Source organism: Lynx canadensis, chromosome C2 (genome assembly GCF_007474595.2).
Source record: "Lynx canadensis isolate LIC74 chromosome C2, mLynCan4.pri.v2, whole genome shotgun sequence".
NCBI lineage: Eukaryota > Metazoa > Chordata > Mammalia > Carnivora > Felidae > Lynx > Lynx canadensis.
Window position 1 is genome coordinate 98,363,076 of NC_044311.2, and position 20,419 is coordinate 98,383,494.

The 20,419-nt window shown below is 44.8% G+C and overlaps 1 protein-coding gene across 4 annotated transcripts; it reads right to left on the minus strand.

Annotated features, from left to right (window-relative positions):
• Positions 1-2,802: 2,802 nt before the first annotated feature.
• On the minus strand, positions 2,803-18,809 carry TIGIT (T cell immunoreceptor with Ig and ITIM domains). Of its 4 annotated transcripts, XM_030330017.2 has the most exons (5): positions 18,555-18,809; positions 17,223-17,552; positions 14,121-14,227; positions 4,871-5,171; positions 2,803-3,547 (listed from the first exon to the last, which is right to left on the minus strand). In XM_030330017.2, exons 1-4 carry the CDS (start codon positions 18,616-18,618, stop codon positions 4,920-4,922), a joined length of 753 nt encoding a protein of 250 aa, XP_030185877.1. In that variant the 5' UTR covers positions 18,619-18,809; the 3' UTR covers positions 2,803-3,547; positions 4,871-4,919. The 4 variants fall into 4 exon arrangements, with proteins under 4 accessions (XP_030185877.1, XP_030185876.1, XP_030185880.1 ...); XM_030330016.1 differs by lacking the exon at positions 2,803-3,547 and having other exon boundaries at positions 4,856-5,171; positions 18,555-18,806; XM_030330020.1 differs by lacking the exon at positions 2,803-3,547 and having other exon boundaries at positions 4,856-5,153; positions 18,555-18,805.
• Positions 18,810-20,419: the final 1,610 nt, after the last annotated feature.

Genomic DNA, 20,419 nt, shown 5'->3' on the forward strand with positions numbered 1-20,419 from the left:
ACTTTGGGTTGGAGGAAGTGAGTGTGGACGGACATCTCCACCAGTATGAGGAATACAGATGCCTAGGCAGGGGTGTGGGATGGGGGAAGGGTCTTAAGGAGAACTCTGGGCTGAAAGGTGACCTCTGTGAATTACAATACTAAGTTCTTGCAACTCAATCACTGAACCCCTAAGTTCTCCTGATACTCTAGGCAATAGAAAATAAAGAAAAAGAAAATATTTCATGATGCCTGGTTTGCCCTTACATGAGTTTTGTGAACTGTAGCAGCATCTTGATGGATTATTAATTTTAATAATTTAAAATAGCTATGAATTTAATATACTGGGTGATGTTTTGCCACTCACAAAGTGAGGTGGACTGCCTGCTCTGTCCCATGTCCCTCTGCGGGTGGCATCCATACTGCGCACAGAGTGAAAACAGATTTCCCACCATTTTCCTACTATTTCAACTACTGCAAAATCTCCCACCAGTCCACTCTCCTGGAGTAAATGGATCATCTATGAGTTAAGCTTCCATGTCTTGAAATCAACTTAACTGTAAACACAAATATGGAAACTGAAGGCAACAACAATACCTTGTTTTAAAAAGTCATCATTATCCAAGATATGTTTGACTTTTTAAAAGTTTGTCTCACTTCAAACACAAAATTTTAAAATACTTACAGAGAACTTGCAGATCCCACAGATATATCTGCAACTCTTAGCATTCCTTACATCCCAGTTTTTAAGAGTTTGATAATTCGAGATACCCTGGTTGCTCCCAACAAGGTCTGATGCCCCCTCGGGGACCTCTGTGGCATCATAAGCAGTGCCAGGCACAATAATGATAACATTAATTCTGCATTTTATAGCTTACAAAGACTCAACCACATTTTGTTCATCTTCCCAAGAGCCTTAAGAAGTAGATATTATTATCACCATTTTACAAATAAGGAAACATTTATAATGAAGATCAGGAGGTTAAGTGGCTTATCAAATGCCATAAAGCTCAGTAGCAGCACTTAGCACTTAACCGGGTCCCCCCACCCCTTCCAGTCCACAACACACCCTAGGTACTTCTCTTCTGATCTCTGTAAAATCAACTAGACTTCTAGCACCAGAGGATGTATTCTTCACAACATTCTGACATAAAGTCAGAATGACTGTAGTCCAGGGCAAATCCTGTGATGCATGTCTATTCCTGCATAACACCTATGACTTGCAAACCTTTAGAGGACCGTAGCCCTGCTTAAATGAACACAACCCCTTGGCTACCTCAGATACCTTTTGGGGAAGAGTCTGAAATAAACAAATGCACAGCCTGCTTTTCACCTCATGCTTTGTTTTTATCAAAGAAAGTCCACAGGAGAATGGAAGAGGACCTCCATGCTTATTCCTGGTGGGAGCCCTTCCACATGCATAGCATCTGTAGACCCATCCAATGGCTTATAAACATACTTCTTCTGTGTTTTCTCCACATGCAAGAGACTTACTAGAATTGTGATGTCTAAATTAACTGACGGGGCACTTTTGGGGGGGGGGGCTCAGTCAGTTAAACATCCAACTATGACCTGATTTCAGTTCAGGTCATAGTCTCAGAGTCATGAGGTCGAGCCCCACGTCAGGCTCTGCGCTGGGTATAGAGCCTGCTTGAGATTCTCTCGCTCCCTCTGCCCTTCCCCAACTCACACACATCTTCTCTCTTCCCCTCTCATGAATGAATGAATGAATGAATGAATAAATAAATAAATAAATAAATTTAAGTTAATTAAAATGAAATAAAATTTAAAATTCAGTTCTGTAGTCACATTAGCCTTATTTCAAGTGCTCAATAGCAACGTGTGGCTAGTGGTTGCCACACTGAATGGTACAGATGCAAAACATTTCTATCATCAAAGAAAGTTCTACTGGATAGTACTGTCCTAGACTCTACCTTCTGCAAAAAAATTCTATCAAACATTGAAGTTCATAATTCTGATTTCCTGAAAGCTCAGGCTCTTGCACACATAAGGCTCCTCTGAGCCTCTTGACAGGTGTACTTTGGAGTGGATGCAGAAATTTACTAGTTACAGCCCTGAAGCAGCACTGGGAAGACCCAGAAGATGGAACCAAATTCACGTCCCCCAGCTGGCAGCCACAGCCATGCTGCTGCTTCCCTCCGCCTTGTGGGGACGGCGCGCCCACCAGAGTGCTGCCATTTGCACACAGCACACAGCCACCCTGTCTGTCTAGCTTCAGCACTGATGGAATCCGTATGAACCTGAGTGCGTGATGATTCATCCCCAGGGGCTGACAGGTGAGAAGGAATGAGTCATGAAATAAAACTGCATGAGAAAACTCTATCTACTCATGAAGATCACCTACCTCAAAGCTCTATGACTCAAAATTTCTCATATTTGTTCAGGATAGTTCTTTGGATTAGAGATCAGACTGTACGTGCCCAGGCTTAGAATGTGGAGTAATTCTAAGGGTCGGGAGCCGGTACATTTATTCTTCCCCAAACTCTTCATTCTTTAATTCATTTATCTTCCCTTCTCCTATCATGAAATCCAAGAGGGGATCCAAGAGAGCTTAGGACCACTTCCTGTCTGCACTTAATAATCTCCTAACTCCATCTCCCCTATAATCCTCTCCTATGTGTTTCTCAAAAGACATAATAAGAGGAGAAAGTCTCCTCAAACCCTATGTTGAATGAGAGCAAAAGAGAGAGACCACCAATCAGTGATGGACACCCTTCCCTGGTACCAGCTCTGCTCAGGTCCAGAGTCTAGTGCTGCATGGCCCAATCAAGATATAATGGGAGCCACATATGCAATTTTAGATTTTCCGGTAGCCATATTAAGAAATTAAAAAGAAACAGGTGAAATTAATTTTAATAACATATTTTAATCCAAAATATCCCAAATCCTATCATTCTGACATGTCATCAATATGTTTAGATTACTAACGTGATAGTTTCTGTTTTTATTACACACAACCAGCCTTCAAAATCTAGTGTGCATTTTATACTTACAGCGCAGTACATCTCAATTCAGACTATGACATCTCACCTGCTCGACAGCTACCTGTGGAGAACGGCTACCGCACCGGACAGGACACCTGTCCAGGAATCTGGCTTTTAGGGAATTGTCTTCTCTGGTTCTCCAAGGAAAATCTAGTTCAGTGAATTCCACTTGAAAATTTATTTTCTGTCTAATTCAATCTCATTTTAGCAACCTGGCCCATTTATAGCATCTATGGGTTCTTTTGTATTTTTATCTCCATCCAAATGGTATTTGTAGATATTTCCCTGTCACTATAATCATGTTAAATAACACCCAACACTCAGTCCAGCCTTGACCTCAATATATGTCTCCTCCAAAGCAAACTGCAGCTCCCTTTTGTCAGTACGTTTTAGTTCATTTCTAATTCGTGAATGGTATTCTACTCCCAAGCCGTTTGCACTAGTTCGGCAAGAAGAATGTGCTGGGCTGCCATGGCCCAGAACAGCATTTGACATGCATCTGTCTGTCTTCCAAAGGACTCAGCACTCCGGACAGATTTGGGCTCGTTGCTCCTAAGTACATACCTATTTGGTAGAGAAGCGAGAAAAATAAAAATACAAATCCAAGGAGTAGGAGTTGAATTTTCTTCTTGCTCAGCCTGCCTACTTAGGGAGCAGAGCAATACTTCACTTCAGCTGTTGGCAAATGACAGCCTTGCTTCACATCCTCTCTCATTTCCTGTGCCCATGAAAGAAAATCTGTCACCTCCGTGCCCAGCATTCCTCCTCAATCCTATAAGAGAGGTGATGGCAGGATAAAGGCCTGATTGTCAGCTAAACAGAAACTCGCACTTAGATACCACCCAAAGCCCAGCACAAAGAGGTCAGAGGGTGAATTTAAGGGTTCAGAGCAGCTAGTGGGAGGGTGTTCATTTTCAAACCCTCAATCACTCTTTTTTCTCCCCCCTAGGAAGAGTCCCTGTTTTAAAAATCCAGGTTTTCCTTTTGGTGGACACAGATTCTTTCCTCACAGGCTCCGTGGTGGGTTGACAGAGAAAAGGTGGATCCTGGCCAGGGGCTAAGCTGCAGCCCCCCCCCCCCCCCAGCGGGCAGCTGGAAGACCTGGGGTCCCCTGCTGCAGCCCATCCCTGGACTCCAAGCACACCCAGCAAAAGGAGACTTGAATTAGCTTCTCAGGGAGTAAAATCTGAAGCCCTGTTGGCTCCCTTGGTGCCAGGATCTTCCATGTGGGAATTTCAGTAGTTCTGTTCGGTTTCTCTGACCTCCCTGGACAAAATTCCTGCTCTGACCACATAAGCCTCACTGTTCCTTCCATCCTCCCAGGACTTTGCCCCAGACAAAGCCTATCCTGACCACCTCAGCCTGTACCACATCTCTTCCCAAAGACACATGTCTTGTCTCCCTGTCTTCTTACTGCCTTTAATGCAAATGTCATCACCCCATTTAACTTTAAGGTTTATAAGGGCTGAGACCTGAGAGGGTGGGTTAGTCATGCCCAAATCGCCCCATGGAAGCCCATGCCCATGTCATGCCTTGTTCATAAAATGCCTTGAATGTGTGAATGTTGATGAAAATGACCATGACAAATGAGATGATCATATCATCATCATCATCCATCACAAAACTGCAGCCCAAAGCCCTGCCCAGTGCTCCTGTTGGGAATGCATTTCTCAGAGCCACAAGATCCGCTCAAACCAGGTCAAGTTATTTTTTTTTTTAACTTTGCATTCATAATCAAGACACAAGCTGTTCACTCTGGGTCTGCCACCAGGGAAGGGAAAGGCAGAGGAGATGTGGAGAAGAGAATGGCATTCATTCACTCAACTGAACATACACACCCACACGCGCAGCAATAATGGAGACTGCAGACCCTTGTACATCATCCACCTGTAATAGCAGAGACAGGAGTGTATCTCCCAGACGATGCCTCTGGGAGCTAATTGGTCTCTGCTGGGAAGCTGAAGCTTCCAAGGCTCCTGTAACTCAGGACGTTGAAGTATTCATGTGGCTCGGCACAGTCATCTCCCCTCTGCTCTGTGCAGAAGACCACGGGCACAGCCTCTGCCTGGATGCAGCTTCCAGCAGATGACAGAACGCCGGCACTCCATCCCTCCTGTTCACGAGGCATTCTCCTGAGGCCACTTTCCGAAGAATGGGCTCTGAGAGATTTCTTCTGAAAACAAACAAACTACAAAGTGAGGAGGAGGGGATGTCATTCAGAAGTTATTCCCCAACATGATACATAGTTACAATCATCTCTCTCTTCCTTTCTTACACACACACACACACACACACACACACACACACACACACACAAGAAAAGTTGTGTTCTTACCAATACCAATTCCTTAACCTTAATTTCTCAGCCTCATCGCAGCTAGATTTCAGTACTAACCACTCCAGTGAAACCACCCTTGTTCCACATGCAGTGAGCCCCACACCCCGTGAAGCAGCTTTTTGTCTCAATTCTCTTGTTCTCTTTACTGCCTCTGACACTGCTGACCTCTTCCTTTTGGAAATGTTCTCTTTCCCTGGCTCCCACAGTATCACTCTCTCCCGGTTCTCCTCCTCCTGCAAACTCCCACCTTCACCTTCAGCCGGACCTGCTTTTCTCCTGCTCACACATTAGCTCCCCAAATAAAGGGACTCCCCAAGCTCTGCCCTCTGTTTTCTCACTCTGAACACTCTCTCTGAATCACCTCATGTATATGGACCTCTACAAATACCATCTGCCCTCTGAACGTTCCCAGATCTCTACCCAAATTACCCCGGGCTCCAGCCCCAAGCTCCAGACCACCCAATGGCCAGTCACAGCAAGCTCAGACTCACTCTGTCTCAAATGAGACAATCATGTTCCCTCCCCCACAACCTGCTCCTGTCCCTACGTTCTCTTTCCTGGTTCACAGCACCAGATGACCAGAAGCCTAATGTTAAATTCCAATCGGCCATAAATTCCCAACCAATTTTATTCCTAAGTCCCTCTGAAATCACTTCCCTCTTCTCTATTCCTACCCCCATGTCTTATCTCGCCCTGTGCTTCCAGCACCCGCCTACCTCTGAACTCCCTCTTTCTTCTGGTCCAACTTTCACATGGCCACCAGCACAGTGGTAATTTAGAACTGGAAGTTGGATCACACCATGCTTCTGCCTAAAGCCCTTGGATGGCTCCCCTTGTCTACTGAAGGGTGCTTAACCTCCTGGAGGGGCTGCAGGTGGATGTCAAGGGGTTTGTAAAACACCGTAGGTTAGTCCATAATTTCACTACATTCCCTGCAGAAGATTGTGTGTGATGCCCCCCAAAACACCTTTGGTGATTTGGTCACACTCACCTTTGCAGCTTCATCACCTGTGGTGCATCCCCACTCAACACTCCAGCTCCTGGCATACGGCCTGGGTGTCAGGCAGGGAGCATTTATTCAGAAGCTGCTATGAACACATACTGGCTAGCTTCTTCGTGTCATCTCAGCAACAACCCTACTGAAGTTTCTGTTTTGGAATGAGCTCATATGCAGACAGGTGAAGCCACTCACCCAAGGACAATCCCCGTTCTGACTTGGGTCCAGGCCATGCTCTTTCTCCTCCACCAGGCTGCCTCTCATCTTATTGCTTCTCAAAGGCCATGCACTGTTTTCTGCCTCCCCCAACTTTTTATATGATCTCCAAAAAGTTGTCTACTCTTTCCTCCAGACTCAGCTCCATAGCACATTGTCCAAGAAGCCTTCCCTGACCTTCTGTGAGAGTGACATTCTTCCTTTTCTCTAGATGTTCTCTGTTGTAACATGCAATGCTGTCTAGAACTTATCTGTTTACCCCTCTTACTTCTCCAAACTGTGGGCTCCCTGAGGGAAGGATCTATGCTGTATTCCTCTGTGTAACCTCAGAGCCCATAACAGACATTCAATATATGTTTGGGGACTGAAAAGTGTGTGTTCACACATGCATGCACGTGCACAGGCATGCATGCACACGCGTGAGCACACACACACACACACACACTCTTCCTCAGCCCATACCTAAAAGAACAGGATTTTCCAAATCAAAGGGACTCATAGTCAGACAGCTACAATTGCTATTATGGGAAAATAGACAGTGAAATCTGTTTGGGAAAACAAAGGGTATGAGGTCAGCCATTGCCCCCATATGAGAGCATCACAGGTGAAGATTGTGCTAAGCCAAGGAAATCAAAGACCAGTAGGCACAAGCAGGATGGCAGAAGAAACACCTAATGGCATCAACTGCAGAGGTGACACCCTCTCAGTCTTACTGGAGACTCTGCTCTAAAGTATGTCACTCACTCCCACCATGGGGTGCGTCCACGGGTCTGGATGACAGAATTACAAAAAGCCACACACAGGCTTGGAAAATAACAACAAACACAAAACCAAATCCCATTCTTCCCATCATCCACTACTTCCCAGGAGACGAAATAGCATCCTTACTGGCTAGTGTGAGCTCAGCGGTGCATGCATATAGGCTAATGGGAAGGGTGGATAGGCTGCACGGATGTACACCATGAACAAATATCAAATATTAGGGGTGGCACTACACTGCAGGCCCTGAGGAACTTGGCCTAGATAGAAGCCATGGTCTTAGAAGGACACACAGGAGTCAGGTGGTCTCTTCCCACTCACTGTTTCATTCATTCCTTTTCAATGCAATGGCTGCACCCTTACCATAGGTATGAAGAAAAGGGGTCATCATTGGTCATGCTGATGCTGTGCTAAAAGAGTGCTACATCCCTTGATGCAACCCAATCCATTTCAAACATATAAATATCCAATTCTTTCTCAAAGAACTGATGGTGACCTTTGGTGCCGGTGTGTTCTCATTTCCACTCTTAGACTGGCCACCCTTGCCCTGGAATCTTGACTATTTTGGCTTCCAAAGTCTTCTGGGAAATGTAAACATTCCTGAGATGGGTCTCTCAGCTGCTCAGTTTTCATTTAATCCCTGTGTATTGGGGCTCTGTCATTGCCAGTACAAAAAACAAGCCTGGGGCTGAAGTGGTCCTATAGGAGCAAGAAGGGAGACTGCAGCTGGGTCCTATGAGGACAAACACTGCCCCCTGGGAGACGTGAGGAGGACAGACAGTGGGTAGTCAGTGTTATGGAGCTGGACACAGCCATCTCTCTTTTCCCTCATAGAAGATCCCCTAGGGAAACTCTTTGCAATACCTGCTTAGCAAACAATATCCATTCATTTAATCATAATACATCCACGCAATATCAATATTTTTGAGTACCAAGTATTATAAAGTGCCACGGTAAATAAAATCTATAATAATTACAAGAACTTAATAACTAATACTTATTAATACATGCCGGGAAAAATGCCAAGTGCCTTACATGAATTACTTGACTGATGTTTTCCCACAACGCTATGAGAGCTGCATCATAATTATTCCCACTTTATAGATATTACCATAGCTACTGAAGTGGTACAGCCAGGATCCAAAGCTAGGTCTGTCTGATTCCAAAGTCCACGCTCCTAAATAATGCAACCAATGGGCTCTCCAGGTCTATAAGGAACGCTGTTGGCACCCTGCTCAGATCCTACCTGCTAGACCAGGGATCCCATTCCCCAGACACTGAGAGTATGGGCTGTGGGCAGCTCACAGCTGCCCCTTCTCTGGGGAATGGTGGTTGGGCCCTGCCCTCTCTGGTTAGCATATGGAATTGGGGGTTGACTAAGGTGGGTTTTCAAAAATCTGGCTCCCTGCCTCAAGGTACAGCCAACTTTGCATACAATTAATTCTTGCTGCAGTCAAGTCTCCAGCTGAGACAAAGTCTGGCTGAGCTTTCTGCCCTTGGCCCTATCCAGCTACTCCTTCACTACCCTTCACCTGAGAGTCCATCCCAGTAAATCACTCTCTCCAAAATTCATGTCAGGATCTATTTATGGGGATCTGATCCAAAACAGTTGCTCCTGGAAATGGCCCTAGAAGCAGACACAGGATGGTATTGTGGAGGGATCCCTCCCCAGCTGGATGGGAATACGAACCCCACTGGTGGTGGTGGAATGGGATGGGACACAGATGGAAGGGGAATCTGAGCTGGTGCCACATCACTGGCATTTGCGAAGTATGGAAAAAGAGTGGTTATTCAAACTGTGGGACTGAGTAGTTTTTACTAAATTCTCCCCAGTACATGGAGCGGGGAGCATGACAGGCTCAGATCTCTCAGCACCTGGAAGCAAAGTGTGAAGAGTCAAAGCTCCTTCTTGATAGCATTTCAAGAAAAACACATCTCTGGCACTGAAGACCAGGCACAGGACCTAACTGTAAGAGAGATAGAACTTCAAAGTAGGCTGGATTGTAAGCTTGTGCAAGTCTCTTATGCTTAGAAAAGGAGAGATATCTATGACTTGGGAAGAGGATCTCTGGGTAGACTCACTGAGAACTACCTGCTTCTCTTGTATCCTATGGAACTACAAAAATGGCCCACTTCTCCTTGATGGAAGTTATGGCCCTGTTAGGACCTGTGTCCCCTACAGGCCATCAGCCCCATATTTAGGGCAAGACTGCAGCCTACAGTACCTGAGGGAATGCCAGGAATGCTTAAGGAGGAGAGAGGTTATACCTAAAGGACACGGCCAACATGTACCGGCAGCAATGGGAGAACATGTCTGGGAGTGAATTCTCAGAGCGAAGGGGCATGCTGGGCAAGCAAAATATGAGACTGGCCAATATTGGGACACATCTTGTGACTTAAGATATAACACCCTCACAAGGACTCTGGGAGACAATACTAATACGCTGCTGTCAATAAACATACCAACACCACTTTGGCAAACTAAGGAAGAAAGAACCCAAACCCTCAGACAAGTAGGGATGCAATGATGGACGTATGTAAAATCATAAGGAACATATATATATTGGTCTCTATCCTCAGTTTCTACTAATATTTAGTCTTTAACCCCAGTTCCTGACACAATGCTCCTTAAACTCTTATAATTTGCTGAGTGATAGGAATGTTTTACACAGGACTCCTAAATGGCTTGGAATTTCCTGGTGATAGGAGTGTCTTTGTTCCAATGAGGTGATGTTGGGTGGGCTCCAGGATGGAGGCTGGTCACTAGAAAGACCAAGCCATGATTAGAAGCTTGGAACTTTCATCCCCACCCCCCATTCTGCAGAAAAAGGAGAGGGACTGGAACATGAGCTAATAATCAATTTTGCTTACATGATGAAGTCTCCATAAAAATCCCACAAGTATGGAGTTCAAAGAGCTTCCAGTTTTCTAAAAATATCCACATGCCAGGAGGGTAACACCCCCCAGTTCTCCAGGGACAGATACTCTTGTGCTTGGACCCTTACTGACCTCATCCTGTGTATCTCTTTCATCTGGCTATTCATCTGTATCCTTTATCATATTCTTTATTATATAACAAACCAGTAAATGTAAGTCAGTGTTCCTCTGAGTTCTGTGAGCTGTCAACAAATTATCAAATCCAAGGAGGGGGTTGTAGAAGCTTCAATTTATAGTTGGTCAGTCAGAAGTACAGGTGACAGTCTGGGACTTGCAGTTGGTGTCTGAAAGTGAGGGCAGTCCTGTAGGACTGAGCCCTTAATGTGTGGGTTCTGATGTTAACTCCAAGTAGATAGTGTCAGAACTGAATTGATTGTAGGACACCCAGATGGTATAGAAGAATTGGTCAGTGTGGGAATAAACCCACCCATCTGTTGTTTAGAAGTGTTCTGTGCAGTGTTAAGAGTAGAGAAGAAGAAAAAAACAGAGTTTTCCCCAATATAACCTACTAAATCAGGGATTGGCAAACTAAGGCCCATGGCTCAAATCTGGCCTACCACAGATTTTTGTACTGCCCGTGAGCTAAAAATGATTTTTATATTTTTAAGTGGTTGAAAACAAATTCAAAAGAAAAATAATATTTCATGACACATGAAAATTATATGAAATTCAAATTTCAGTGTTTATAAATAAAGGTTTGTTGGCACACAGCCATACTCATCCATTTACATATTGTCTGTGGTGCTTTCATGCTGCAATGGCAGAGTTGAACTGTTGCAACAGAGACCGTATAGCCCACAAAGTCTAAAAGATTTACTACCTGGCCCTTTACAGAGAAACTTGGTCGATCCCTGTACTACATAATTTTGAAAATCCAATAGCTGATTATGTTTCTAGGGAAGATCCAGAGGACACTCTTTTACAAAGGTGAAAAAGAATGTGCTAGTGAAGAAAGCACCAGCATCATTGGGAACCTCAGTGGTATCTCTCCTCTGTAGGCTGGGGCTGAATGCTTTTATAGACCTGGATCCCTAGTAGCAATAGGAATGAGGAGACCCCAAAATGATATAGGGGCAGATGGTAGCACTTAAGAAACAAAGTGGAGGGGCGCCTGGGTGGCGCAGTCGGTTAAGCGTCCGACTTCAGCCAGGTCACGATCTCACGGTCCGTGGGTTCGAGCCCCGCATCGGGCTCTGTGCTGACTGCTCAGAGCCTGGAGACTGTTTCCGATTCTGTGTCTCCCTCTCTCTCTGCCCCTCCCCCGTTCATGCTCTGTCTCTCTCTGTCCCAAAAATAAATAAACGTTGAAAAAAAAAAAATTAAAAAAAAAAAAAAATAAATAAATAAATAAATAAATAAATAAATAAAAAGAAACAAAGTGGATGTAGTTACTGCAATGGCAGCCTGACCCACCAGGATATTAAGATGGCTAATAAAGCACAGTGTTCCTAAGATAAATATGGATGGACAACCAACAGGGAGGGGTGTTGCTTATCTACGGACGAGAGATCAAGAATACATGAGAGAAGACTGAGACTAGCAACCCACCCCTGGGAAGTCAAAATCTCTTGCCCAGTTTCCAGGTCTGTGAGCAACAAGGGTGGATACCATCCGTTCACCTGCCAACTCTGCTCTCCAGCCTTCTGCACCTGATTCTGTTTCCTAAGAAGACAGAACTATGTGTACTGCATCAGCAGGCTTCCTTGCCCTCAGGCTTGGGTTTGGGCTCAACCAATGCAGAGCAACAGTAGAGGATGAAGGCAAGGAGAGTGAGGTGAGGGTGTGTATATATATATATATATATATATATATATATATATATATATATCCCTGGCATTCTCTCTGCATAGTTGCCTTAGACTGGCTATAACCTTCAATCAAAGATTACAGTACTTCTCAAGCTGGTCCCCTCCACATATCTCTCCCTTTCCAGGTTCTAGTAATCACCTTCTCCCCTTTCCCTTAAAGACTAGGGGTGACAATACACTGCTACACTTCTCCTAATGGTTTCCTTAATGCTGCCCAGTACTTCGTAACTGTCCGTTTTAAACTGTCTTCAAGCCACCCGCCTTGAGAGTACTACATGTTCCCAGCTGTATCTAATTATATCACTGTACAATTGCTGAAAATCAAAGAGAAAGAAAGTTTTTAAAGGAATGAGAAGAAAAAGCTATATCGTCAAAGGAGCAAAAATAAGATTCCCATAGTTTCTCAACAGAAATATGGGAAGCCAGAGACAATGGAAAAATGTTTTCCATGTCCTGAAAGAAAGTAACTGCCAACATAGAATTGTATACCCAGCAAAACAAATATATCATTTTTAAATTAAGGAAAAATTAAAGATATTTTCAGACAAAAAAAACAAGATAATTCATCACCTACACAAAAGGAAATATAAGCAATATTATTCAGACAGAAGGAAAATGATCCTAGGTACAAGACAGGAAATGCAGGAAGAAGTAAAGAGCAACAGAAAGTAAAATCTTAGAAAGTAAATCTAAGTGAATAGTGACTCTAAAAACAATACTAATTTCTTGCAGGGTCTAAAATATATATAAAACTAAAACACATGGTAATAATAGCAATAAGTTGGGAAAGTAGGTAAAAAAGAGTTAATGCGCCCTAAGATTCTTGCAAAATCCAAGACATGATTAAAGCACTAATTTATACTGTACTTGAATAAGTCAGGGGTATGATTTGTAATATCTAGTGTAAACCACTAAAAGAATAGCAAATCTAGCATAATTACCAAATAGATCTTTTTATAATAGTAAGTACTTAATTCAAAAGACAGCAAGAAAGAGTAGGGAAAAAACAGGCAAAACATATATGAAGAAAATAAGGTGGTAGCTGTAAACCCACATATATCAGTAATAACAGCACCAAGCACATGGTCCAGAGAAAGAAATGTCAGGGATGAAGAGCTGGGTTGTTCACTGAGCCGAACCCAGTTTGGGGGGAAAGTGAATCAGGAACAAGGGAGGAGGGTCTAGGATGAGGTGGAAAACGATGTTGGCAATCACAGACTTGCTTTCCCCCAAATGTTTGGTGACTGAAATTAAGGCGACCTGGGATGGCTTTAAAAGTCCAAAAGGGCAGACAAAACAGGGAGCAGAAATTCTTTCATTCATCCTAATCAGTAGCTACCAGTTTACAACACAAGCACATTCACCTAATTCTTCGTTGTTTACAAGGCCGTCACAGGTACTGTGCCACCTGTTCATCACAGCTCTGTGATACAGAGCAAGTAGAATCACCATCATCCCCACTTTCTGGATGAGGAAATGGAGACCTGGGAGACTCCACAACTTTCCCTGTAATCACCCTCAATGCTGAGCTCAGACACGACATCATCTACTTCCCCATCCAGCACTCTTTCAGCTGCATGACCTCTTAAGCTAGAGCAACAGAGGATGTATAGCCTACTGATCTTGCCATATACCTTTTTCCCCTAAATTTGGGGAATGTTTATTTCTCATCCTGTAGAACTGCTGAGTATCCCAACACCACAGAAGGTTGTTAAAATTACATAAGCTAACCCACAAAAATCCCTAGTACCGAGTAGATGCCCAAAATACAGCAAACTCACAATAGATAAATCAAACTCTCTAGGGAGTGGCTTCAGGGACAGGCAAGAACTAGGAGCTGTAGGTGACAGCAAGATGGGGGGGAATACAGGTCCAGCCTTTCTGCAGTTCCCAGACAAGGAAAGGGACAGAAGAAGAGCATAAACAACTTCACTGAAAGGCAGAGCAAGGACCGTAAAACAGATATGTAGGGCAGCGGGGGAGAGCACATCAAGGTCTCTCTCTGGACAGGAAGGGGACATGAAAGGACAAGGTGGCAGGGGCAGAGTGGCCATGACTGAGATGTGCAGCCACAGTCTTTACCTTTCTGGTCAATGTGACCACCACGATGACTGCCATGCAGATGACTGCCAGCACTATGGCCATGGCTCCAAGCAGTGGGATCTGGAACCCAGCGCTGCGCTCAGCCACTGGAGGGGCGACAAAGTGAAGATGCGGGGGGGTGAAAGCCAGAAGCAAAGGGCAGCCATTACACAGGGAAGCCTCTGTGTCAGGGCACAGAGGTGCAGGCTGGCCAGGTCTTTCTGTAACCATAGGACTGGAGTCTTTAAGCCCAGCTCCTTGAACGGAAGAGCATCTACCTGGCTCACTGTAAAATCAATGGCTAATCTCTGGAACCAAAGCAGACCATTGTTAACACTCCCTTCCTCTATTCGACAAAATCACTTTCCATGCTAATCATGAAATGAAACAAAAAATAACATCCAGAAAAAAAAAACCCAGAGAGTGAACATTTTATTAAATTTCATTTATAATCATACTAGTAAAAAATGTTTAATTAAAAATTAAAATAAAATTAATTAATTAAAGCACAAAAAAGAGGGGGGAAAGAATATAACCTTTCACATTAAACCTGTAACATTTTTCCATCTGTGAGACCCTGGAGAGAGTAACGTTCTGGAGGTTTATCCTGTTTTTTCTCAGCACCTGGCACATAGCAGGTGCTTAATAAATATTTGCAATATGGAATTAAAGCATGAACAAATGAATTTCCACTAAGACATAAAGTGTAAGGAGAAGAAGCAGAAAGGGAGTTTTGAAAAGAGTGACAGCTGATCCAAGGACAGCGAGAGAGAAACAGAACAATTGCTCAGATGTGTGCTGTACTGTAGGTAGAAGGGTTTCCAGGCTGCCTTGTCCTATTCCCACCTCCTTCCTAGGAGCTTGGGCAGAACCCAGGGGTGCAGGGAAGTTTTGAGAGAAGGGTATAGCAGAGGCAGGCCCTCTTCCCTCTAAGGGCTTACACTGTGGGAAAGGTGGCTAAGGAATTGCAGTCACTAAGGACAAGGCAGTGCCCATAGACCCACACGGTACCAGGGGGGAGGGAGCCCAAGCTCCCCAGGATGAGTTCCTCTTGCACTGCAGACTCAGCCTCTTGCTTTGGCCACAGGTAGGGGAAGAGGGCAGATGGGGAGCAAAGTAGTCATGGAGAACACAGCTTCTGGGGGCAGAAGGGCTGCGGCGGGCTGTGCATAGAACCAGAAAGGATATAGGCTCTTCCCCACATGCAGCATTGACCTATGTCAGAGCCAGCCAAGAAGCAGCATTGAAAAGAACTTTAAAGTAGCCTTTTATCTTCTCAGTCTACACATATTTTGCTAACTCATAAAGCTTAATCTCCAACACAATCGATAGTAACAGGCAGAAGCTCTGAGGGTCTAGGGGCACCTGGGTGGCTCTGTTGGTTGAGGACCTGACTCTTGATTTCAGCTCAGGCGATGATTCTGGGGTTGTGGGATCAAGCCCTGTCAGGCTACACGCTAAGTGCGGAGCCTGCTAAAGATTCTCATTCTCTCTCTCTCTCTCAAATAAAAAATAAAATAAAATAAAAAGCAAGAAGCTCTGAGGGTGTAATTTAATGGAACCGGATCATCTGTGTTAAAACCAGCTCTACTGCTCTGAGCAGCTGTAAGGCCCAGCCTCCACCTCCATCAAATAGTGACATGGGAGTGGCTGGCAGTCAGAGCTAACAGTACTTACCATGTTCCAGGCCTTGTTTTTTCTTTTATTCTTTTTCAGTTTATTTATTTATTTTGAGAAAGACAGAGACAGCACGAGTGGGGGAGGGGCAGAGAGAGAAGGAGAGAGAATCCCAAGCAGGTTCCACAGTGCTGTCAGTGAAGAGCCCAATGTGGAGCCTAAACCCACGAAACCGTGAGATCATGACCTGAGCCGAAACCAAGAGTTGGATGCTTAACTGACTGAGCCACCCAGGCGCCCCATTCCAGGCCTTGTTTTAGGGCATTTTCTTGTAGTATGGTATTCAGTCCTATGTTAGAACCTCATAAGGTTACATCTATTTTCATTTCACAGATGAGAAAATCAATGCACAGAGAAGCTGAGTAATCTTGTCTGAGGTCAACAGCAGCACCAAGATTTGGACCCAGGCTCTCTGGTGTCATAGTCTGAGCTCATCACCACTCTGCTATACTGTTTCTCAGATGCAAAAATCTTTTCCCACTTTGCAGAGAACTGGTTTAAGTGTTCAGGTGATAATGAATGTGAGAGCACTCTGGAAACTATGAGGTACCATACAAAGGTAAATTATTATGTATTTACATTTAGCACACACTGTGTTTTAATCCTTTGTAAAACTTAAAAGCTAGGGGCGCCTGAGTGGCTCAGTCGATTGAGCATCTGACTTCAGTTCAGGTCATGATTTCGAGGTTTGAGAGTTTGAGCCCCACATCGGGCTCTCTGCTGTCAGGGCAGAGCCTGCTTCAGATCCTCTGTCTCCCTCTCTTTTTGCCCCTCCCCTGCTCTCTCTCTCTCTTTCAAAAATAAATAAACATAAAAAACTTAGAAGTTAATTCTTTCTTTTTATTTTTTTAAATGTTTATATTTGAAAGAGAGAGAGAGACAGCATGAGCTAGGGAGGGGCAGAGAGAGAGGGAGACACAGAATCTGAGGCAGGCTCCAGGCTCTGAGCTGTTAGCACAGAGCTCAAAGTGGGGCTCAAACTCATGAACTGTGAGATCACGACCTGAGCCAAAGTCAGACACTTAACTGACTGAGCCACCCAGGTGCCCCAGAAGCTAATTCTAATTTGCCTGGTTAATCCTAAACCAATAAATGAGAACCCTTCCCAAATGACCTTAATAAGTGTTCTTCCTAACCAACACATATAAGATGCCCTTCTTACCCAAAACAGTGGCTCTCAATTCTGGCTGCACATGTGAATCACCAGGCATGCTTTTAGAATCTATTACATCCCAACTTTGCCCCTAGAGATTCTGATTAAATTGGTCTGGGATGCGGCTCCAGCATCAGTGTCATTTAAAAGCTCCCTGGTGATTTGAATGTGAACCAGGGTTGAAAGACCCTGTTCTTACAGTGTTTAGCAGGAACACATCTTCTGTTCTGGAGGATGAAAGTTCATTAGCCACCCTGCTCCAGAGTGCATACCTGAGCTTTGTAGGACCTCCAGAAAGAGTGTCCCTCTGTATATCCCGTCGGGGTAGGTGTGATAGGTACAAAAGTATTCCCCTGTATCATTCCTGGTCAGCGACTGCAGGGTGAGGCCCAGGTTGGGCCCGGGGACCACTCGCTCCCTGAAGGCTGGGCAGAGGTACCAACCCAGGTTAGCATGATGAACGGCCAGAAGTTGGTCCTGCTGCTCCCAGTTGACCTGTGTCACTTTGGCAGTGGTAGAGGAGAGGCGACATTGCAAGGTGACAGAGCCACCTTCCTCTGCAGAAACGTTCCCCATTGTTACTATCCTGCCTGACACGGCTCCTAGGGAAGGGGAGAAAATGTGCATGAGTCCTAGGTCAACAGCTGTCCTGGAATGTTCCTATAGAAATCCTAAAGGGCTTTGAGGCTAGAATTGGTCTGTGGAATGACAGTGTCTCCTGCCCATCCTGTCACTCCCCACATGGACTATAACTGCTACACTTCACCCACTCAGGATATGCTGCTATAATCTAGCTTCATGACAAGCTCTTTGATTATTTCCATGTACTTATTTTGTCTCCCTACCTACAACATAAGCCCTGTCAGCCACCACTTTTGTTTTACTTCATCTTCCAGCAGCCAATTCTACGCTGGGCACACTATTCCTTGAAATAAAACCTTGCTGTTTGTCTGACTGCTGTTTGAGGTGCCTGGAAAAACCTTCAGGAAAGCCACAAAATCCAAAGGAAAGGAAGACTGGAGAGAAACTTGTTTCTCCCAGACAAAACCACCCTCCTCAGCACTGACCACCGCCCATCATCTGGGTACAGCTCCACCCTCAAATGGTTCAAAAAAAACAAGATACAAATTAAATTATAATATAGTGTCTCAATATCTGTGCCCCCCTCAGAAACATATGTCTATGATTTTTATTATGGAAGGAACCATATCTAATGTAAATTCAGTCTATAATGGTAGACTCTCTGGAATCTGTGAAGAAGACATTTTTGATCCACAGAAAATGTACAATGTCTTTCTAGAAGTTTCCTCAAGGACAGAAGAAAGAACGATGAAACGGGAGTGAACTTCTACAAGCAAACTGATCATCCCTCCTCCTTGTTTCCTTTCTCTCCCCATTTCCTTTCTTGGGTTGGCCAGTCAGACACCCCAACCCCAAGGCCTCCATCTGCCACCCAAAACAGAACCTGCTTCCCAGACGCTGCCTTTTCTCACATGAGGGGCCACAGGATTCTGAAAACCATGCCTTTCCTTCCCTCACTTCCACTCCCAGACTTACTTCCTCCTTCTGTTTCTCCAGTTCCAGGCTGGATTTATAGGCCTTACCTGAGGTGGGGAGGGGAGCCTGCCTCAGCCCCTGTGCCCAAATCAGGAGGAGATACCACTGCATGCTTCTGCCCAGCGGGGGGCCCACAGGAAGCAGCCTAGGCCTCTTCTACCACGGAAACTGGAGGACTGTGGCTGGCAGGCCAAAACTGAGCCTATGAGGAGAGAGGGTCTCGGAAAAACTGAGTTCAGCAGAAACAATGTCAGAGACAGATTTATAAAAAAAAAAAGCTCTCAACAAGTACACAAACTGCATAGGGTGAGCCACAAGAAAGACCATGAAGGAAACACACTAAAAAATAAACAAAAATGTGGTTACAGACGCATTGGTCTTTGGGTTACTATTAGTTAATCTGCTGTTTTTAAATTCTGTCTTGATGCACTTGTTTTGTATCAGCCTTTGTCTAACAAGCTCAAGGGCCCTGTGTATCTGGTAACGCCCAAGATTCTGAAGAGCCTGTGGAGGTCACTGGGCTCCCCTGGCTTCATCCTACTAAAAAATGTGCACCCATTAAGAGAAATCTAAGTTTGCACATTTTACAGACCAAGACTTGTGCTTGAAATCTAATGAGCCAGTGAACAAGATGCATTTACTTCAGAGACTAGATGTGGGCAGGACAAAAAGTCTCAGACAACAGAGCAACTTTCCTTTAAACGAGGTCCTCTTCTTGAATCTGATTTCTTCTGTCTCGTCTATCTGGACTGAGATTTTGTTGAACTCTGGCTTAGTTTCTCTAACCCAGCAGAGTCAGAGGAGACCAGAAGAGGGAGTTTTCTTATGACTGGTGACCCCCCATCCCCTGCCCATGAAAATCACTAGTGCAGAGGAGGATGAGCCCCAATTACCTGACCCTGGAAAGGAGCTGATCAATACTCATCTGGAGTTTCCAGCTCATTATCAAGTTGTACTGCTGACCCATCCTTCTTCCTTCCTTCCCTCTGTTCTTTTATTCACTTGAGAGTCCAAAGAGCCTACGAAACACCAGACTCAGCACCAGGCTCTGGGAACACAGGATGAATAATCACAGCCCCTGCCTTCAGATACTCAAAGCTTGCTCTCCAGTGAAGCTACACTCTGGGCGAAGGAGGTGGAGGGTCTCTGTTCACCTGCCTCTAGGGCTCACCTCTGCTACCTTGGGCATGTTTCATGGTGCACATCCTGAAAATCTGCTGTTCCACCAGGAGGAGCATCTAAAGCCTGGTGCTGTGCCCCTCCACTCCAGAGAAGCAACCTGAGTGTTCCACACTGTCCACGCTCCTGCCCTCCTCTTCCCCTCCTCCCCCACAGGATGCTCCATCTCAAACCACTTTCTGTCTTCCCTGGGTTCCACCCATTCCTAACTGGATACCATGACCCACGCATCCCCCCATAGCCCACCTCCAGCCTCTTAGACAACATATGCCTCATCAACTTCTCTCTGCCCTAACTCAGCTTCAAGGCTCACATGGAGAGACATCTCTTCCAATCTCCTCTCAACAGTCACAGTGCCTGAAGCTGAGGAAGTTGTAATACCTAATGTGTGTCCAAGGGAGGGTTCAGAGTGTTTCCAAAACCGGCTATCCAGGCAGAGAAGCCCAGGGTGGGAGAGCTGAGAGCAAGTAGTGGAAATAGAGCACAGAGAGGGGGACACTGGAGTTTGGGTTATAAAAAATTTACAGCCTGGGTTTCCACAGTAGGATGGGTGAAAGCCATAGAGGTAGGATCGATCTTATATAATAAGAAACCCCAAGAAACTTAGACTAAGTTTTTTAAAAAAGGTTAAAGAGTTTCTCTAATTGTTTCTTTTTTTTAAGTGTCTCTTTTTTTTTTTTTTAAGTTTATGTATTTATTTTGAGAGAGAGAGAAAGAGAGAGAGAGCCCCAGG

What these genes read in the sequence shown, in the direction of transcription:
- TIGIT (XM_030330017.2), bottom strand. Translation starts at nt 18,618, where the DNA reads ATGCAGTGGTATCTCCTCCTGATTTGGGCACAGGGGCTGAGGCAGGCT. An exon ending in GGAGGTCCTACAAAGCTCAG is followed by an intron (nt 14,228 to 17,222) that starts GTATGCACTCTG and finishes TCGCCCCTCCAG; the next exon opens with TGGCTGAGCGCAGCGCTGGG. An exon ending in TGGTCACATTGACCAGAAAG is followed by an intron (nt 5,172 to 14,120) that starts GTAAAGACTGTG and finishes CTCACTTTGTAG; the next exon opens with TTTGTTTGTTTTCAGAAGAA.